At 43.6% G+C, this 20,065-nt stretch overlaps 1 protein-coding gene across 1 annotated transcript in view; it reads left to right on the plus strand.

Annotated features, from left to right (window-relative positions):
- Positions 1 to 20,065, plus strand: part of reep1 (receptor accessory protein 1) — a 37,586-nt gene that overhangs the window by 15,643 nt on the left and 1,878 nt on the right. The window contains exon 4 of the mRNA XM_048598228.1: positions 7,290 to 7,440. Coding sequence (XP_048454185.1) covers positions 7,290 to 7,440 — 151 coding nt within the window. The remainder of the gene's footprint in view (positions 1 to 7,289; positions 7,441 to 20,065) is intronic.

Here is a 20,065-nt window from a genome sequence, read left to right on the forward strand (position 1 = left end):
ACCACCTCACTCACTGACCTCCTCACTCACTGACCACCTCACTCTCCAACCACTTCACTCACTGACCACCTCACCCTCCAACCACTTCACTCACTGACCACTTCACTCACTGACCACCTCACCCTCCAACCACCTTACCCTCTGACCACCTCATTCACTGACCACCTCACCCTCCAACCACCTTACCCTCTGACCACCTCATTCACTGACCACCTCACCCTCCAACCACCTTACCCTCTGACCACCTCATTCACTGACCACCTCACCCTCCGACCACCTCAACCTCTGACCACCTCACCCTCTGACCACCTCACTCACTGACCACCTCACCCTCCAACCACCTCACTCACTGACCATCTCACACTCCAAACGCCTCACTCACTGACCACCTCACCTCCAGACCACCTCACCCTCTAACCACCTCACTCACTGACCACCACACCCTCTAACCACCTCACCCTCCGACCACCTCACTTACTGACCACCTAACCCTCCAACCACCTCACTCACTGACCTCCTCACTCACTGACCACCTCACCCTCCAACCACCTTACCCTCCGACCACCTTACTCACTGACCACCTCACCCTGAGACCATCTCACTTTCTGACCGTCTACACAACTACCTGCCCTGCGCCACCACCTCACCCCCCCATTCACTCAGCCATCCATTCACTCATTCAATAAAATGCTTTAAATTTACCATGTGCCAATTAGCTGCATCAATAAAGGTGCATTATCTTCTGTTGACTTTGTGAATGGAGCTCCTTGAGAGATGATAAGCTCTGTATTTCTGGTAAAGGTGATTTGTTTAAGAAATATGGAACTGTGCCAGGTAAAGGGGATTCTCGAACACAGCAGAAACCTGGCGGTAGCTGCCCCTCTCTATTAGATCTGCACCCATGTGACATCATCTCAATCGTCATGTTATGTGAGGTGAGCGATCGCATCCTGGAGCCTGGAAAGTAATTCGGAAGCTACGGAAATCAAAAATTGCAACGTAAACTTATTCATTCAATGAGATGTTGGCATTATAGATTTCTTTGTAAAGATCCTGTGCTGAAAAGCTGTGGTTTTGTTCAGGGACCATGTTCGAGCTGTCTAATGTGCCAGCATCTGTACAGCCCCGACACTCAATGGGGATGCCACCATGTTCCAATTTTAACTCCAGCAGGAAACCCCAGGAAATGGTGCAAATGATGAAAAAACACTGCCAGGGTGGGGGAAGGTGGGAAGTGAGGTGGGGGCAGTGGGTGGGATTCTGCTCTTACAACAGAGGACCTGGTAAAACCCATGAAAAATTTTAGGCTCATTACTCCATGCAATTGCATGCTCTAACACACAGATACTTGAATTTTCTGATGAACTCATCTTTTTCAGATGGTTGGAGCATGATTTCCGGAGTTCGTTTAGTTACTTTGTGTTGTGATGTTAAATGTGGTGGTGTGTCACTGGGTATTTAGATTATGAGAGTAAGTGGCATCAGTTAGAAGTTGGAAAGGTTAGAACTGCTTTCGTTGGAAGAGACGCATTTAAGAGGTGACTTAATAGATGTTTTCAATATGATGACAGGTCAAAATCACTTACAAAAGCTCAACAGGAGAGATATAGAGAATTTTTATTTTGTTCAAAGCTGTTGGGATCTGGAACACTCTGTCCAAGAAAAGTTGGTGGAAGCTCATCCTGTAAGTTATTCTAAAAGGGATTTGAACAGGTAGTGAGCATGAGGAACTTACAAGGTTTTTTTGGGCTCTACTGCACAGAAAAAATGTTCTTCAGCCCATCGAGTCTGTACTGAGAAACCAGAACAACAAAAACTGTTCTAAAACAAAAACAGAAATTGCTTGGAAAACTCAGCAGGTTTGGCAGCATCTGTGGGAGAAAGCAGAGTTAATGTTTTGGGTCCAGTGACCCTTTTTTAGAACTGATTTTAACTATGAAAGGTTGGTATAGATGCAGAAGATGGGATGGGGGGTGGGGGGGTTACTGAACAGTAGGTGAAGATGAAGCCCAAAGAGACAGAGAAGACAACAGTTGGACAGCCTGGTGTGTGGAGATTGGGGTAGGAACATGGGAGAACGTGCTCAAGCCTAAAACTATTGAACTTGATATTGAGTCCAGAAGGCTGCAGAGTTTCCAAGTGGAAAATGTGATAGTTTTACCATTTTCTATCGCTTGGCCCAAAGCCTTGTATACCTTGCCATCGCAAGTGCACATCAAAATACCTCTTAAATATTATGAGAGTTTCTGACTTTACAACCCTTACAGGCAGTGAGATCTAGGTTCCCACCACCCTCTGGTATTGCAGGCAAAAAATTGACGGCATGGGACTAGGTGTGGCTGGTTTTACAGATTGTCAGAAGAGCCAAGACATAATGAAAGTCCTCCTTCAGCACTGCGTTCTCATGATTCTGTGATTCTCTTAAACACTGTGTCAGCTATCACCAGATTGCCATAACTGCTGTTTCTGCATTAGGTATCTCACCTTCTCAACTTAATCCTATATATGGAGCTAAAAAGAAGAAGGTAATGCAGATTGCACAACTATTAACCCCACACTAAGAAATCACTTTGATTCAGATTTCTTGCATTTTAATACATGCCTAATGCCATTAATATAAAGGTGGATGTGACCCTAATTTGGGCTCTTGGAAAGAAAGGAACACGGTATATTCTAATTTACAGGAAACTAGCGTCAACGTCACGAAAATCCTTTACCTTCAGCTGATTAATGGGGATTGGCACTTCCATAAGTGAAGAGGAAAAGGTCAGCCAGGGTTTCCACTGATTGAATATACTGTATTACGTTGGGGTGACAAAGTGCTTTAATTACAAGTGCAACTAAAGTGCACAAAGGATCCAGAAAAATATGTCCGTGTTAACTTTTCAGGTCAATGACCTTTCACGATGAACTCCATACTATCTTGGATTTTTCTGATGCCCTACAGCAATGTTCTATTTATGAGGGAAATGTTGGAGCTGAATGTGGGGAAACATTTGGTCGTTTTATGACTATTTGGGGGGTAAAGTTGATCAGCTGCGGATGTTGTTAGACTGCCTAGAAATTGGAACCCAGCAGATTGAGCAATTAGTTTTTAATTGCACCCAAACTTCTTGTAATCTAAACTGACCAAATAACGCTGACGTTTGCTAATTTGCTTGAGTTGGTGTACATTAACTGGGGAGTAAGCTGAGTCTCAGACAGAGACCTGTTAAAATGATTGCTTGACATTTACTGACTGAACTGCATGTGTGTTTTGGATTGTTGCATGTACCATTCTGTTTTGTTGAGACAGCACTAGTGATAACACACACAGCAACATCAAATTCCCATTTTGGTGCAGCATTTCAGTTGCTCATGAGTCACAAGTAAGTCACCAATATTGACATGAGGCAGAAACAAGTGCTTGTTTGGTGCTGAATAAAAACTGAAGACCTTGTGAACATGTAGCAATTTTGTCAGCATCCAGCAGAGAAACAGGTTAATTTTGGGCATGGTTCCCAAAGTTTTAAACCATCACTTCCGCTTGAGATTCTATTCACTTCCATAGCTTTGGCTACTGGCTCACACTCCACACACTGTTTGGTGAATAAATTTAATCGAAGATAAATGCTTCAAAGAGCTGCATGGATTTTGTGTAATAGGCTAATATTCAGATTAATAGGGTATGAGCCTTGGCTGGTGTCAGTCATAGAATCTTGCAATGTATTAGGAGACCCTTCAGCCTAACCCTTCTCCACTGTTCTTTCTCCATGACCATGATTCCTTTTCTGATAAATGTCCAATTTCCTTTCGAATGTTCTATTGAATTTACTGATATTCCAATCCCTGGTATAATTCTAGTCAATTTCCTGGGAACCCTGTACAAGACCTGCACATACTTCCTACCTGTCACAACCACATTAGTGCCTTTAACAGAAATGCATCTATTACGTTGCTACACAGTGACCAGAATAATTCCTTCCTGATATTCCTCCAAATGAACGACCGTGTCGTTATACATTAAAATATGCCAATTGGATATCAACTCTGCAATATTACTGGGTGAGCAGTTAATCATCAAAGAATCATAGAATCCCTACGGTGTGGAAGCTGGCCATTCAGCCCGTCGGGTTCACATCAACCCTCTGAAGAGCATCCCACCCAGACCCAACCTCCTAGCCTATCCCTGTAACCCCTGGCTAATCCACTAACCTGTACATCCCTGGATACTACGGGAAATTTAGCATGGCCAATCCACCTAGCCTGCATATCTTTGGACTCTGGGAGGAAACCGGAGCACCCGGAGGAAACCTATGCAGACATGTGTGTCATTTGCTTGGCCTGCTGTGTTCATCCAGCTCTACACCTTGTTATCTCAGTTTCTGCAGCATCTGCAGTTCCAGCTATCTCTCACTTATTTTCACTGTTGTTTTCTTGGAAATGAATGGACACCTTCATTCCTCTATTTTAACCCAGTCAAAGCCGCCTTTAGAAACAGCTGGTACCAATGTACTGAGGGCTGAAAATATAAGGCATCCTATCTAAAAGAGGGCTCCTTTAAAAATGTTCCCTCAGTGCTGTACCAGCCTAGACCTGCACTCAAATCCTGCAGGGGAATTAAATGACTTCTAACTCGAAGAAGTGGAGTCCACCTGACGAAGGAGCAGCGCCCTGAAAGCTTGTGATTTCAAATAAACCTGTCGGACTGTAACCTGGTGACGTGTGACTTCTGACTAATTCCAAGAAGAGAGCAGAGTTCAGAACCGTAGAAGTGTTGCAGTGCAAAAGGGGGCCTATCAGCCCATTGTGTCTTCACCAGCCCTCTGTGCATAGTTATTTAGCTGGTGTGGAAAATAATCAGTGTAAATGTACGCACACAGTGGCTAGGGGCTCGGATGTGTTCATTCTGACAATCACTTTCACTGCAAATCTTCCTGTGACCATTTCCTCGATATCATGGTTCACCAACCTGGGTTCACAGTTCCTATTGCATACAGTGATCTGCTGATCAAACCTGGGCTCCTGACCTCTTCAAGGGATGAGCAGGAAAACTCTGGGGCAAACCCAAAAGGGCTGACAATCCCATCTCAACTGGAGATGAGGCCTGAAGCACAGAGGGAGGATGGGGATTTGGGGGACAGGATTAGGATTGAGGGAGGATACACCATTCAGGTTAGCCAAATATAACGGACAAATTGCCAGATCTTATTCTCACATGTTGTGGGTAGCTTGCTGTTTGGGAGAGCTGAAAATTTGGCAGTGCTGTGGAGACCTGGAACCAGCTTTAAAGAGAGCTTTTTGTAGTGTCTCTTTCTCTAAGTCAGAGGCCTGGGTTCAACTCCCACCTGCTTCAGAGGTATGTCATTACATGTTTGAATAAGTTGAATAAAAATATTTAAAAGCCCTTAAAGGAGAGATCCAACCTTTGATGGGGCATGTCGGCAACATAATTTCACAGCAGCAGGTTGCCACAGTACAATTGTCCGAAGGACCCCCTCGAAGGAAAAAGGTTCACTTCCAGAATATTGAGAATCTTCATCAACTCTCATCAGCATTTTGTAATGGTCTCGGTGGCAATGTTCTTCCAGCAAGTCACCTTCAATTGCAGTGGAAGCTGCTGAGGATCTCTTTTAATATTGCAGGAAGTGGCCAGAGACGTAAATGGCCTTGAACCAAATACATGAAACAGTTCAGTGCCACCTTCTCAAGGGCAGCTAGGGCTGGGCAATAAATGCTGGCCCAGCTTGTGACTCCCAGGTCATATGAGTATATGAATACCCTTTATTTTTAAATTCCAATGAAACATAAGACATAGAATGCAGAACATAGAACACTCTAGGAACAGGCTATTCGGCCCACTATGTCTATGCTGACCATGATGCCATTCTCACCAAATTCCTTCTCCCTGCACATGTTCCATATCCGAGCAGCACGGTGGCTCAGTGGTTAGCACTGCTGTGTCACAGCGCCAAGGATCCAGGTTCAATTCCACCTTCAGGTGACTGTCTGTGTGGAGTTTGCACATTCTCCCCGTATCAATGCGGGTTTCCTCCGGGTGCTCCGGTTTCCTCCCAAAGTCCAAAGATGTGCAGGCTAGGTGGGTTGGCCATGCTAAATTGCCCATAGTGTTCAGGGATGTATGGATTGGGTGGGTTACAGGGGGATGGGTCTGGGTGGGATGCTCTGAGGGTCAGTGTGGACTTGTTGGGCCAAAAGGCCTGTTTTCACACTGTGGGGATTCTATGAGATATCCGTCTGACCCTGCCTGTACATGTGTCTGTTTAATGCCTCTTAAACTTTGCTATCATATCTGCTTCTACCGTCTCCCTGGCAGTATGTTCCAGGTCACTCTGTGTGCCTCTCATAATTTTATATACTTCTGTCAGGTTGCTCCTCAGCCTCTGACACTCTAGTGAAAACAATCCAAGTTTGTCCAACCTCTCCTAATAGCTAAAACACTCCTATCCAGACAATGTGGATTTTACTAGTTTCAAAATCTCCCCAGCCCCCGGCCTCATCCCCTGACCAACCTCCCCTCTCATCCCCGCCTCTGTGACCTGACACAACCTGTCCATCTTCTCTTCCACCTATCCGCTCCTCCCACCCCACTGACCAATCCCCACCATTGGCCAACCTGCACTCACCTATCACCATCCCACCTATCTTCCCCAGCCCCACTCCTCCTCTCTATTTATTTCAGAGCCCCTCTCCCATTTCTGAAGAAGGGTGCTGACCTGAAATGTCAGCTTTCCTGCTCCTCTGATGCTGCCTGGCCTGCTGTGTTCTTCCAGTTCCACACTGTGTTATCTCTATCCAGACAATATTCTGGCAGATCTTTACTGCACTCCCTCCAAAGTCTCCACACCCTTCCTATAGTGTGGCGACCAGAACTGTACGCAATACTTCAAATGTGTCCTAACTAAAGTCTTATCGAGCTACAACATGACTTGTCAACTTTTATACTCAATGGCCTGACCAAAGAGCCCAACCATGCTGTATGCCTTTTTTTTAACCACCTTATCCACTTGTGTTGCCACTTTCAGGGAGCTATGGCCTGGCACCCTAAGGTCCTTCTGAATATCAAAGCTCCTAAGGGTCCTGCTATTTATTTGAACCATGTGTTTCTAGCTTAGAGGCATGGACACTACTGCTGCACTGCAAGACCAAAATCACCCTCTCACTGGCAAACGAAGATAATAACATTGCTAAATATGGAGTTAAGAGACCCTTCCTTCAACGGTAACAATCCTGGTATAAGCATCATATTTTTTTTGTGGTAAAAAGAACATCTTTTTGCTGTGCCACAGGGACAAGGAGCTCTCTCGGAAAGACTAAGAAGCTTCAGCATGCAGGATCTGACAACAATTCGAGGGGAAAATATTGATGAACAAATAAGCAACGCACAGCCTCAAGCCCAGAGCCCACTGAGGAACATCACAGAGACAGTTGATAACTCAGGTGAGTTTTGTTTTCTTTGTTTCCCCTACAGAGAAATTGCAACATATAATGGGTTGCAAATATAGTCACTTGTAAAGCCAATAAATAAACCAGGAGAAATTTCTTTACTCCAGCAGAGTGGTAGGAATATAATGGTCAGGGTGAACATGTATGGAAGACAATCAAAAGGGCTGAGGGAATGATTTTGTTACTTCATGGATGTGGGTATCACTGACAAGGCCAGCATTTCTTGCTCATCCCTAACTGAACTGAGTATCTGGTTGGCCCATTTCAGAGAGCAGGAAAGAGTCAACTGCATTGTGGTGGGTCTGAAGTCACGTGTAAGCCAGGCAAGAGAAGGAAGACAGGATATTGACTAAAGGATATTAGTCAACCAGATGGGTTTTTACAATCGATAATAGCTTCAGGGTCACTAGCTTTTAAATTCCAGATTTGAAAGTTGAATTTAAATTCCACCATCTGCCCTGAAGTGATACAAGTCCATGATCCCAGTGATCCTGGGTCTCTCGATACTAGATCAGTCATATCACCTGGACTACAGGTAGTCTGCGACCTTCCTGGCAAGGAATGCTTTCGTTTATATCTACAGGACTAGAGCAGATTGGGACAGCATGGTGTTTCATTGGTTAGCACTGCTGCCTCTGAGTGCCAGGGACCAAGGCTTGATTCTAGCCTCGGGTGACTGTCTGTGTGGATTTCCTCTGGGTGCTCCAGTTTCCTTCCACACTCCAAAGATGTGCAGGTTAGGTGGATTGGCCATGCTAAATTGCCCTGGAGTATCCACAGATATGCAGGCTAGGTGGGTTAACCATAGTAAATGCAGGGTTACAGAGACTCGATGGGATGATCTTTGGAGGGCTGGTGCAGACTTGATGGGCTGAATGGCCTCTTTCTGCACTGTAGGGATTCTATTTAAAAAAAGTGGAAGGGAGGAGAAGTCATGCTTCAGCTATACAAAGCCCTGGTTAGGCCACAGCTGAGTGAAACAGACAGTCCTGAGCAGTAGAAGGGATGTATTCTGCATGGAGGAAATACCATGCATTTTAACCAAAATGAAATTAAGAACTGAATGTTACAAGGTAGTGTGTGGGTTGTCAGGCTGAGGTAGACTCATTGGTGTTCACAATACAGAAGGAGGCCCCATCCTGAATGTGCCAATCCAGAAAGCTCTGATTACAATAATTCCATTTTCCAGCTTTTGGCCCAAAGCCCTACATATTAAGACAACACAAATGAATATCTAAAAGTTGCTTAAGTGTCACAAATTTTCAACCATCTTTTCAGACAGTGAATTGTTGACTTCAACTCACCCATCTGAGTGAAAAAAATTCTCAACTTTCTCCATAGTCTTCTACCACTTAAATCTATGTGCCCTGGTTATTGACCTTTCTGCTAATTGAAAAAGCGTCTTCCTATTCATCGTAACTATGTCACTCTATTAGGTCCTCTCTGAACCTGAGCTCTTCCAAGGAAAAGAACTCTAGTCTAGCCAGTCTTTTTTTACCTCATAGCTCAGACCCTCCAGCCCAGTCAATACCCTGGTGAATTTCCTCTGAATCCTCTCTAGTGCAATCATATCTTTCCAATAGTGTGATGCCCAAGACTGCATGCAGTACTCCAGTGCTGGCCTCACCAGCATTTCATATAGTTCCAACACAACTTCCTTGGGTAAAATGAGGGCCAATTCTGCCTCTGACTTGCCAGGTCCCCACACAGCAGTTTAATTAGCCTTCAATGAGCAAGGAAGTCCCGCCTGTGAAAGCAAATGTCCGGCTGCTCTCTTATCCCAGCAGCACCACCAGGAACCCTAGCTACAGCTGGGACTGCAACCAGGAGAGCATGCTCTAATGAGAAACCAGGTTGGACCCTTGACCCTGATCTCTTTCACTATGGATAAAAACTTAGTGGCAGTGGGAGGGAGCTCTAAGAGGCTGCGATTTGGTCAATTAAGGGGCTCTATTGGTTCAATAGAGGACCGTCCAATGCCTTGCTCACTGCTGTTAAGATTGCATCAGGGATGGCCAGAGGAGCAGGGGGGTGGGGGGCGGAGTGGGCACAGCGCTGCTGGTTGGGACTCAACTTTAAGAAAATCCCCACCTCCCCACCCATGCCACAGAAAGATGCATTTATGGCTGAGATATTCTTGCCATACCTACCCTTAACTGTGGGGGGATAAAAAATTAAGGTGGATCCAGCTTGCTGAGGGTAAAGAGATTTGCCTCCTCTGCCTCTGATTCATCAAGAAATAGTTGCAGAGATCTGCTGCCTCCTGGCCTTAGACCTTCATTCCAATCTCGGGACGGGAACTTCCAAGGCAGTAGAAACTCATTGAACTGTGGAACAACTAGTTACTTCCAAGAAAACTCAGGGTATGCCTGCTAGAGTTTAGAAGCAATAAATGGTGCAATACTACATAAAGCTGGGGAGGAATGTTTTATTTGTCCATGGATAGCTCTTTAATTATATCACTGCGGTAAGCAGCCAAGAGTATAACTAAGCATTACACTTTCAGAGTAGTTTTCCCCTCAGTATAGGGCTTTATTGATCATAGATCATAGAATCGTAGATCATAGAATCCCTATAGTGTGGAAACAGACCCTTTGGCTCAACAAGTCCACACTGACCTTCAGAGCATCCCACCCAGACCCATCCGCCTAATCTAGGCATCCCTGAACACTATTGGCAATTTAGCATGGCCAATCCAACTCGCCTGCACATCTTTGAACTGTGGGAGGAAACCGGAGCATCCGGAGGAAACCCATGCAGACACGGGGAGAATGTGCAAACTCCACACAGACAGTCGCCTGAGTGTGGAATCAAACCTGGGTCCCTGGTTCTGTGAGGCAGCAGTGCTAACCACTGAGCCAACATGTCACCTTAGGATTCCACTTCTAATTCCACCATCCCCAGGTTACTCGTTCTCACTTTGATGTATGGATAGCTATGCCACTGTCTGTGAATGTTGATGGGATGTAGAGTGGTGCTCTTTTATTCTGGGCTTCTAATTTTTTGTGGTATATGATGCTAGGAAACAGGAGAAACAGATTTGCAATGGGTAGGCCTGAAATAACTCCACAAAGGCTGGTATTCAGTCAGCAAGTTACCCTTTATTTATACATGCATAGTACATGACACTGACCCAGCTCTGAGCGAACAGAACCCCAGACACTCCTGTCTATACCTGTCAGCCAGGGCTCCCTGATTGGACCAGGTTAACAGCCCCAATCAGGGAACTCATACTCTATGATGTCCACCTGGCTGACCTCATTACAGTCACCACACAGCCAACATGGAGGAGTTTCATAGGCAACCCTAGCCATAGATGTGGGAGTCCCCTCCTGCATTCCTCACTGAATTTTAACTTGGCTGCATGTTGAAAGGAAATATGATCTTGTTTTATTGCTCCTCCTCCACCAGCTTGTCTAGATTTTCTCCCTGAAAGGGAGTGGCTCTCCTGCTATACTCTTCTTTGTGTCAATATGCTTTATATATTTTTTTAAAAATGGCTGATTGGAAATGGACATCGCTGGCAAGGTCAATATTTATTTCCCACCCCCAGTTGCCCTTCTACTGAATGGCTTGCTAGGCCATTTCAGAGGACAATTAAGTGTCAACTATATTTCTGTAGACAAAACAAACCCCAAAAAACTGCAGATCTTGAAAATAAGAAATTGCTGGAAATATTCAGCAGGTTTGGCGGCATCTGTGGCAAGAAAGCAGAGTTAATGTTTTAGGTCCAGTGACCCTTCAGAAGAAATTTCTGATTTTGCTTCATATTTCCATAGATCTGGATTCATGTGTTGGCCAAACCAAGTAAGGACAGCAAATTTCCTTCCTAAAGGACATTAATCAATCAGACAGGTATTCAAAACCCAGTGTTGAGGGTGGGTTTTAATTCCAGGTCTTTTATTTGTTCAATTTAAACTCACAGGCTTCCATAAACCCGTGTTTCCTGACCATTAGTCTGGGCTTCTGGATTGCTGGTGTGCGGACATTACATTGTGCCTCATCTCCTCCTCATGGCCAAATCCTTTAGGAACAAATGCATCCCACATTACCACGTCACTTGTTGTCATAACACTTCATGTACACTTGGGATTAGCACAGGAAGGATGTTCATCTTAAAAGAAATAAATTGAGGAGGCAATGTTCTAGTGATTTTATCAGCAGACTATTAATCCAGAAACTCAACTAATGTTCTGGGGCTTTGGGTTTGAATCTCACTTTGTCAGATGGTGAAATTTGAATTCAATTAAGATTTAACTCTGGAATTAAGAATCTAATGATAATAATGAAAATATTGGCATTAATGACAGAAATTGCTGGGAAACTCAGCAGCATCTGTGGAGAGAGAGCAGAGTTAACATTTCAGGCTCTGTGACCCTTCCTCAGAACTGGTGGTAGCTAGGAAACGTAGAAACATAGAAGATAGGAGCAGGAGGAGGCCGTTCGGTCCATTTATCAGTTCCTAAAAGAGCATTTTGGCCAAGACAAGGTTTCAACTACATCACAATGTTTATTATCTATATTTATACGCCTGTCCTGATTTGCCCCCTGTGCTGATCTGCCAATTGTTTGATTTTGGTTGGTATGTGTTTTTCTTTTGATGTCCCTGTTTCTTCCCCAGTTTTTAAAAACGGCATCATATTCAATATCGTAACAGGTAAGTCTGTAAGATGTTGGGAATGAGGCTATGGAATTTGTCTTCGGCTCAATCGGTTTGAATTTTGGATTGTGTTGGACTAACATGGTGGCTGTAACAATATTGGAATTGGTTGGATCGAAGGATGGATTTTAAATTAAAATCCATGTTACTAATATAGACTCCTATTTTTTTGGCTATTGTTCCATAGATGTCTCATGGAATGACTCTACTGATGTTTCTGTTGAAAAATGCATTGCTGAGTGTAATGCTGTGAGGACCAGGGAAGTTCTAAATTTGTTTTCTACTCTGTACTGAGTTACCTTCTTTTAAATAGAGGCATTAATAAGTTGCTACATTCAGTTTTCTTTATCTCTAGAATTCTATTACAGTTCCCTACTCACTCACTGAAGAGATCAGGAGGAGGTAATTTGGTCCTGTGCACAAATACTAGTCCTTGAAAGAAATATCCCCTATTGCTGTGCAATTCTTTTCTTTCCTCTTTATCCAGTTTTCTTTTGAAAGTTACTATTTCAGGCATCAAACCAATAATCAAGACAATTTTCTGCATCAAGACATTTCTCTTCATCTCTGCCTTATGCAAAGTGGTCATGTGTGGACATTAAAGCCTGGATTTTGCCCTCCGAGGCAGGGAATCCTATGTGATGATCCTACTCCCATTCACCAGGACTGCAGGGAAACAAGATTCTCCCAGTTGGATATCCCATTTTGTGCCCGATATGACTGTGTGGGAGCGGAGGCAGGACAAACAGGAATGGGCCAACCTACATTCTTTTCCAGCATTCCAACGATCCCATCATAAGTGCCTCAGCCTCAGTTGTCTTGTGCTGTTTGAAAGGACTCGTCAAAAACAATGCAATCCCAAATTTTTCTCTTTTATATGAATTTGTCTCCCTTCATTACTGACCACTTTAAGTTGACTGTGCCTCCAAAGTAGCTTTTAAGTCCCCAAAAAATCCTCTAATTTACCTTTCAAAATGTTTCTTGGCTTGATGCCTGGCCATTCCCACCTCTTCTCGCTTGACTGGATTACAAAGGGCTTCCAAAATCATACAAGCTCTGGTCATGGCCCTTTCAATAACGATGGGTGAGCAGGCTTCCTGTCTCATGGCCTTTCCCGTGTACACAAAACGGCTGTGGACAGAAACAGAGGTGGGACTTCTGCCCATGCCAGTTGGTGGTCACTCTCTTGTCATCCCACCTCCTTCTGGTCCCAGTTCAGGACTGAAAAGTCCAGCCCAACAAAGGATGAGACCAGTAAGCTGTTGTGCCCTCCACATTAGGGAGCCTGCTGTCTGTGAGTTTCCACATAAAAGTGATCACTCGGACAACATAGCAGAGCATGGCTGATGCTGACGGAATGGTACCCGACCACTGTAGGTACCCACAAGATTTTTAAAAAATTCATGGGATACGAGTGCTGCAGGCTGGGTCAGCATTTATTACCCACCCCCATATGTCCTTGAGAAGGAGGTGCTGAACTGCTTTCTTGAATCAATCCAGTCTATTTGGTGTAAGTAGACCCACAGTACTGTTGGGAAGGGAGTCCCAGAATTTTGACCCAGTGGTAGTAAAGGTACAGCAATATATTTCCAAGTCAAGATGGTGAGTGGCTTGGAGGGGAACTTGTACCTGGTGGCTACCATGAAGGACAGCGAGGCTACCATGAAGTCTTTCCCCTCTCAACTCACCTGGAAGGAATCATAGAATCCCTACAGTGTGAAAACAGGCCCTTCGGCCCATCAAGTCCACATTGAACCTTGGAGCATTCCACCCAGACCCAGATCCCTATAACCCACCTAAACTACACATCTCTGAACACTACGGGAAATTTAGCATGGCCAATCCACCTAACCTGCACATCTTTGGACTGTGGGAGGAAACCGGAGCACCCAGAGGAAACCCACGCAGACGCAGGGAGAATGTGCAAACTCCACACAGACAGCCGCCTGAGGCTGGAATCAAACTCGGGACCCTGGTGCTGTGAGGCAGCAGTGCTAACCACTGTGCCACCATTGTGCCCACATGGGGTACCCATGTATCTACTGCTCTTGTCCTTCTAGATGGTGGTGCTCCCAGACTACTTGAGTTTTCTGAATTTGGCTTTGAGAAAACTGTCTGTGGTTTTAGGCAAAAGAATTAAGCACCTTTTACCATCTGATATACAGATGGGAATATTGACAGCTCATAGCAGACTGACGTCATACACAAACAAAGTTGCTGAAAAGGCTCAGCCGGTCTGGCAGCATCTGTGGGGGAAGTAAAAAGCAGAGTTAACGTTTTGGGTCTGGTGACACTTCCTCAGACCAGGACCCGAAACGTTAACTCTGTTTTTTCCTTCACGGATGCTGCCAGACCTGCTGAGCCTTTCCAGCAACTTTGTTTTTGTTCCTGATTTACACCATCTGCAGTTCTTTCGGTTTTTTAGACTGATTTCATAGCCTAACAAGCATCATGTGGGAAGGTCTATTCCTTACAGCTGGGTGGTATTGACCTCTTGCAGTCTTTCTCTCTGCTACATGTCAAGAAGTTTAACAATATGATTCACAGGAGCATGTCAATTACAACCTTCTGTCAGTGGCTGAAAATAATTCATGACAATGCCTTCTTCAAAAGCAGTGAAGCACTTTCAATGAAGTGGAAGTTCTGATTCACAGATTGAAGTTACAGCCTAAATTGTCAGAGGGCAGGTTTTCATAATGCGAGAACGTTTAGTCAAAGGTTAATGCACGAACAGTGCTAAATATGGTAAGCTGAGTCAACTTATAAATGTCATGGTCCCAGCATGTAGCCCATGTCCTGGTTTCTGCAGAATTTTGTGGTTTAAATGATCCTGTTTTTTGCAAGAGTTCCAGAAATCCCTGGCCTTTTCCCCGGGTGATGCATTGTGCTGGGAGACGCCCCCTTGTGGTGTGGGCAGAATGCAATCTTACCCTGTTTTTGGCGTCACTGCGAGTTTATTGCAAATTAAAGATAGTAGGAACTGCAGATGCTGGAGAATCCGAGACAACAAGGTGCAGAGCTGGATGAACACAGCAGGCCAAGCAGCGTCATAGGAGCAGAAAGGCTGATGTTTCGGGCCTAGACCCTTCATCAGAAAATTGTGATAGGTTCCAGGCATATTTCAACTCTTGAAGAGAACTAAAGGGGAATAATTTGCTTTGAATCTCAGATATTTGTGGAGGTTGCAGGAGAGAAAGAAGCAGCTAAAATAATAATGGGATTTGAAAAGATCGTGGCAGTTATTCCTGCTTTCAATGATTTAAGTTAAGACAGCGACCAAGACACAAGAATTGGCCTCAGCGTTCAAAGTAGGAAAGTTGTCAGGCTTCCCATTCCTAAGCGTACGATCAAAGGGACCATACAGGGACAGGTTTGGGCTTAAATATCATGTGCCCAACCCAAATGAACTATATAGAATGTAAATGGTCATAACAAGCATGTTAGGATGAGGTGGGAACAGGTGAAAGTAGTGGGAGGGGTTTGGTGAGAGATGGCCAGCAGCAACTTCAATGTGAATGAAGTGCGGAGACATTTATTCAAATTTATTTTTATGTAGCAGCCTCCGCAGTCCCTGTAAGGATCCCTCATTTCAGCTGAATATCTGAGAAAGGTGGTGGGTTGCGCAGCTTATGCTGTGGAGAGTTACAGTCACACGTGGGAATACATCCTGAAAGTGGCATTGGAATCCTGCCTTTTGTGTACGGACCTGCTGTTAATTGGAGCACCTTGGAATGCTCCAGGCCACCCTAACCAAGCTGGCGTGCAGCACTCATCTGACACAAAATGTACATGTACAAAGCAGGCCACATTGGAGTCGTTAATGCCCACCTCTTGCTTAGGCACACCAGGATCTATCTTCTAGGCCTCACACTTCAGGCTTACACAGAGAAAGTTCTTTTATCTGCTATTAATCTTTAACTACATAAGCATGAATGAGATGAGTTGGTTCTAACAACTGTCCTCAACAGCAGGGATTGAAAATAATTGTGTGAGGTATTCACTTTGCATGTAGTCTAATGTGCACCTGCATTATGAATAATAACAGACGCTTGAGTTGCTGAAAATGATACCATATAGTTGCAACTGTTTACATTAATTAATGGTTAAGTTAAATGACATACCTTGATGAGTTTGCTCATAGTGGGTCTTTCCATTAAAGACGCCTTTACTATCCAATCTCTATTGCTATCCCCCACTACTCTCCTCACCCCTGGCTAGTAGGTTGGGAAAGATAGCGATGGTGGGGTTGGTGAGGGGTAAGATCTCCATAGCACCCTGTCTAGCTCGAGAGACCAGCCTGTCAAATGGATGGCTGGGACCCATGTAATCTCAGCAACCTCAGTCTGGGCCAGAGCCCAATGCTGGAACTATATGTTGAGGACCCCAGTTAAGTCCCAATCTGAGTCTGTGAGGGGGAAGGGGCTTGAGAATGGAGGTTGGGTTTAAGGGGCTTGGGAGGAGGTTAAAGATGATCTTTAGATGGTTCCTCTGATAGATCTAGGGTGCCCATTAAGGAGGTACTCACTCCCCACTCGTGACTTAATTCTGTGCCTATACCTTATGGTGTTTTTTATTTTTATTGTCAACTTTGGTTTGGATTAGACGCAAAATCCACCATAATTCTTGCACTGGCTAAGAGTATAATTGTTTGTGCACTCCATCTTTTTCACGTTTGTCCACATCTAGGTCTAACTAGATGATTGAAATCATAGATCTCTGCTTCCTACAAGGCTTACTCCATCCTCCCTGTTCTTTCCCAATGTAACTACGGCTTTCTCACTTCCGCATCGCCTTTCCAATTTTAATACTAGCTTCCTTCCCCTTCTCTCCACTACATGCTCCTGTTTGTTCTGTATGACCATTTTTACTTTTACCAATCCACAGCATCCCTCCAATGCCTTAGCTTTAAATCTTATATTAAAACAAGCTGCTATACTCGGTTACTGTATGAGTGATAACATGCAGAGGGATCAAGGGGTGCCCTGGAATTATTAAGGTTCCAATTCTGGTTTTTTTTGAAGAACTGATGCCACTTCTGTTGGTGAGTATTAGTTTGACATTATCTGATGTTAAGAAACTTATAACATTCTGTTTATCTCTTTAAATTTTAAAGTAATAAGTAGTATGTACCCTTAAATGAGATATGGTGGGATGTAGCCTGTCAGTCTTGATGTCTCAGTGCATGGAACAAATTAATCACTGAGACAGACAGAGCCCAGATTGCTTGACCTGGCTTGTGCTGAGGGAGCTGATCTCAGGCCACGTGGCATCAAAATCAACTCTGGCACCCTGAGGTTATGGTTGGGGGTGGGGCGTCGTATCAAACAGACTTTACAATATGCAAACCCCAGCTGAAAGGCCTGGTGCCCGCGTGGGCTAAGCAAAGGCAAATATGCCTGCATCCAGTGACACACTTGAGTAACAGTAACCTGTTCAAGCTACCAGAAATATGAAGCCATGTGCTAGCAGCAAGGAGTCAATGCACTCAGGGGTGTGGAGTGTTTACTGTAATACAACCATATCATGTTACATCTTTGCTTTCTTTTTCTGACTCTTTTTCCATCTCTGCATTCTTCATCAACAATCTGGAACACTTTTGTGAGTTTTATCAGTCTGCATGACCTGCTTTTAGTTATTAAACAATTAAAATGTAGCTGCCCATTGGCTATAATAAATATGTTCCTTCACTAGCTGCTGGGCATTGCTGCTGAATGGTATCAGTGTGCAGTCAATGTGGTAGTGATTGCTGTGATTTTGAAATGCTGAAATAAAAATTTAATTTTACTGTACTTGTTCATGGCACTGAGGCAAGTTATCCACCATAGCTTCAAGCTTTTTAATCAGTGATTTTCTTCAGCCATTTTTCTGTAACAATATATTGATAATTAAATGATGTTGTGATAACCAAGATTGCAGACTAAATATTTCAAGTGCAATTAGCTATTTAAAGAAATCATGTTCTAGTTAAATTTAGATTCCATTTTATTCACCACTGATTCAACAACACTATCTCAAGATGTGCTGTAGAATAGATTTGCTTATGTCTTGCTGCTTTATCTGTGCTCAGGTTCTTGTGCAAGCAGGATGAATTCTTGAAGAAACTCAGCAGGTCCTGACCTCACCTGTGGAGAGATAAACAGGGTTAACATTTTGAGTCCAGTGACTCAGGTCTTTTTCCCTGGGTAGGGGAGTCCAAAACTGTAGGGTGTCGGCTTAATGTGAGAGGGGAAAGATTCAAAACGGACATGAGGGGTAACTTTTCACACAGAGAGTGGTGCACATATGGAACAAGCAGCTAGAGGAGGTGGCAGAGGCAGGTACAATTACAACATTTAAAAGGCTTCTGGATGGGTATATGAATAGAAGGGTTTAGATGCTGGCACATGGGACTAGGTCAGATTGGGATATGGGGTCAGCACAGAACAAGTTGTTTCCATGCTGTATAACTATATGACTCTTTGACCCTTCTTCAGAACTGGACTTGAAATGTTAACTCTGCTTTCTGTCTATACATGCTGCAGACATGCTGAGTTTCTCCAGCAATTTGTGTTTTTGTTTCAGATTTCCAGCATCTGCATTGTTTTATTTTATATTAGGATAAATTCTTCTCCATTTCTGCCGGAAACTGGCAATTTCACTCAGAGCTGTCACAGTTTTACAATTGCTGCCAAACCAGTGTTTGATTAGTTTAAGGTTTTGGGTTAGTCAGTGTCTCTCAGTAAGATTACCCCTTACAGTAAGATAATTGTACTTAAATAAATTTCTTGGCTGAGGTTGTAATGCCTCGAATATGTCGGTTATCTCCTGTCACTTGCCTCACATCTGTTTTTAAAGCGAAGGTGTCCCTTTTAATTTGCTCATCCAAACTACAAAATATTGACTCTTTATAATGTACAATCATCCCTACAAGTGGCATAATTACTACAATAGACTAACTAGTTGTAGTGCAGCTTTGAAGGGGAAGGGTATTCTGTTGAGCTATTGCTAAGTGCAAGATTGGCAGAAAGTGGATACAGCAAGGGTGAACCAAGCTTGAGAGAGATTTGGAGTATGGAGGAAATTTACTCAAGTAATAACACATGCGGGGGACTTAGGTTTTGTGGAGACGGATTTATTTGGCACAAAAAGATTAAGGGGAGATTTAATTGAGATTTTCAAATTGGCTCAGATGTAATGAGCCAAATGGCTGTAAGATTTTATTATAAATTTCAGCTTTATTAAAATTGCAAAGAATTTATGATGCAAGAACAGACCATTCAGTCCAATTGGTTTGTGTCAGTATTTATGCTCCACATTAGCATCCTCCCATTTTACTTCACCTCATTCAGCGATCTTTTGATTCATCAAAAAATTAACATTTGTTCTTGGGCTGTGCATATTAATGGCAAGTTTGTAATTACCGCTATATTTCAATGTTAAGTCATTGCATTACAGCATTTAACTCATTTTAGAATTTTGTCTTCACCACCTTTTTTGGAATATATTTCCAGAAATAGATCAGTTTTAGCATGAAGAGCTTTCAATAATTGTTTTCAAGCTAACCACTGAGCATGCTGGGCTTTTGTTGTTAGTAGCCACTAAATAGCCTGAAAGCTATTATTAAAATATTTTCTTTGTTTTATTTTTGTTTTGCTTTTCTTCACCTCTTAGCCGGTTAACTGGACACTAAAAAGGTGATGAAGTCAATATTGATCAGGGTCCAAGGTCAGACGAAGAGCAGAATAAGACAAAATCAGTTGAGGATTCTAATGATCAGATAACAGGCGCTGTGCTCAAGCATCCCCATAAACCACATAGAAAAAAGGTGCAACGTCCTGAGGTATGACACTGGACATGCTTCATGTAGTTACCTCATGAGTGGGTTAATAGTGAACCATGTAGTCAATCAAAGGCCATCTTTCAAGTAATAGTAGGAACTGCAGATGCTGGAGAATCTGAGATAACAAGGTGTAGAGCTGA

Source organism: Rhincodon typus, chromosome 1, assembly GCF_021869965.1.
Source record: "Rhincodon typus isolate 14 chromosome 1, sRhiTyp1.1, whole genome shotgun sequence".
Lineage (NCBI taxonomy): Eukaryota > Metazoa > Chordata > Chondrichthyes > Orectolobiformes > Rhincodontidae > Rhincodon > Rhincodon typus.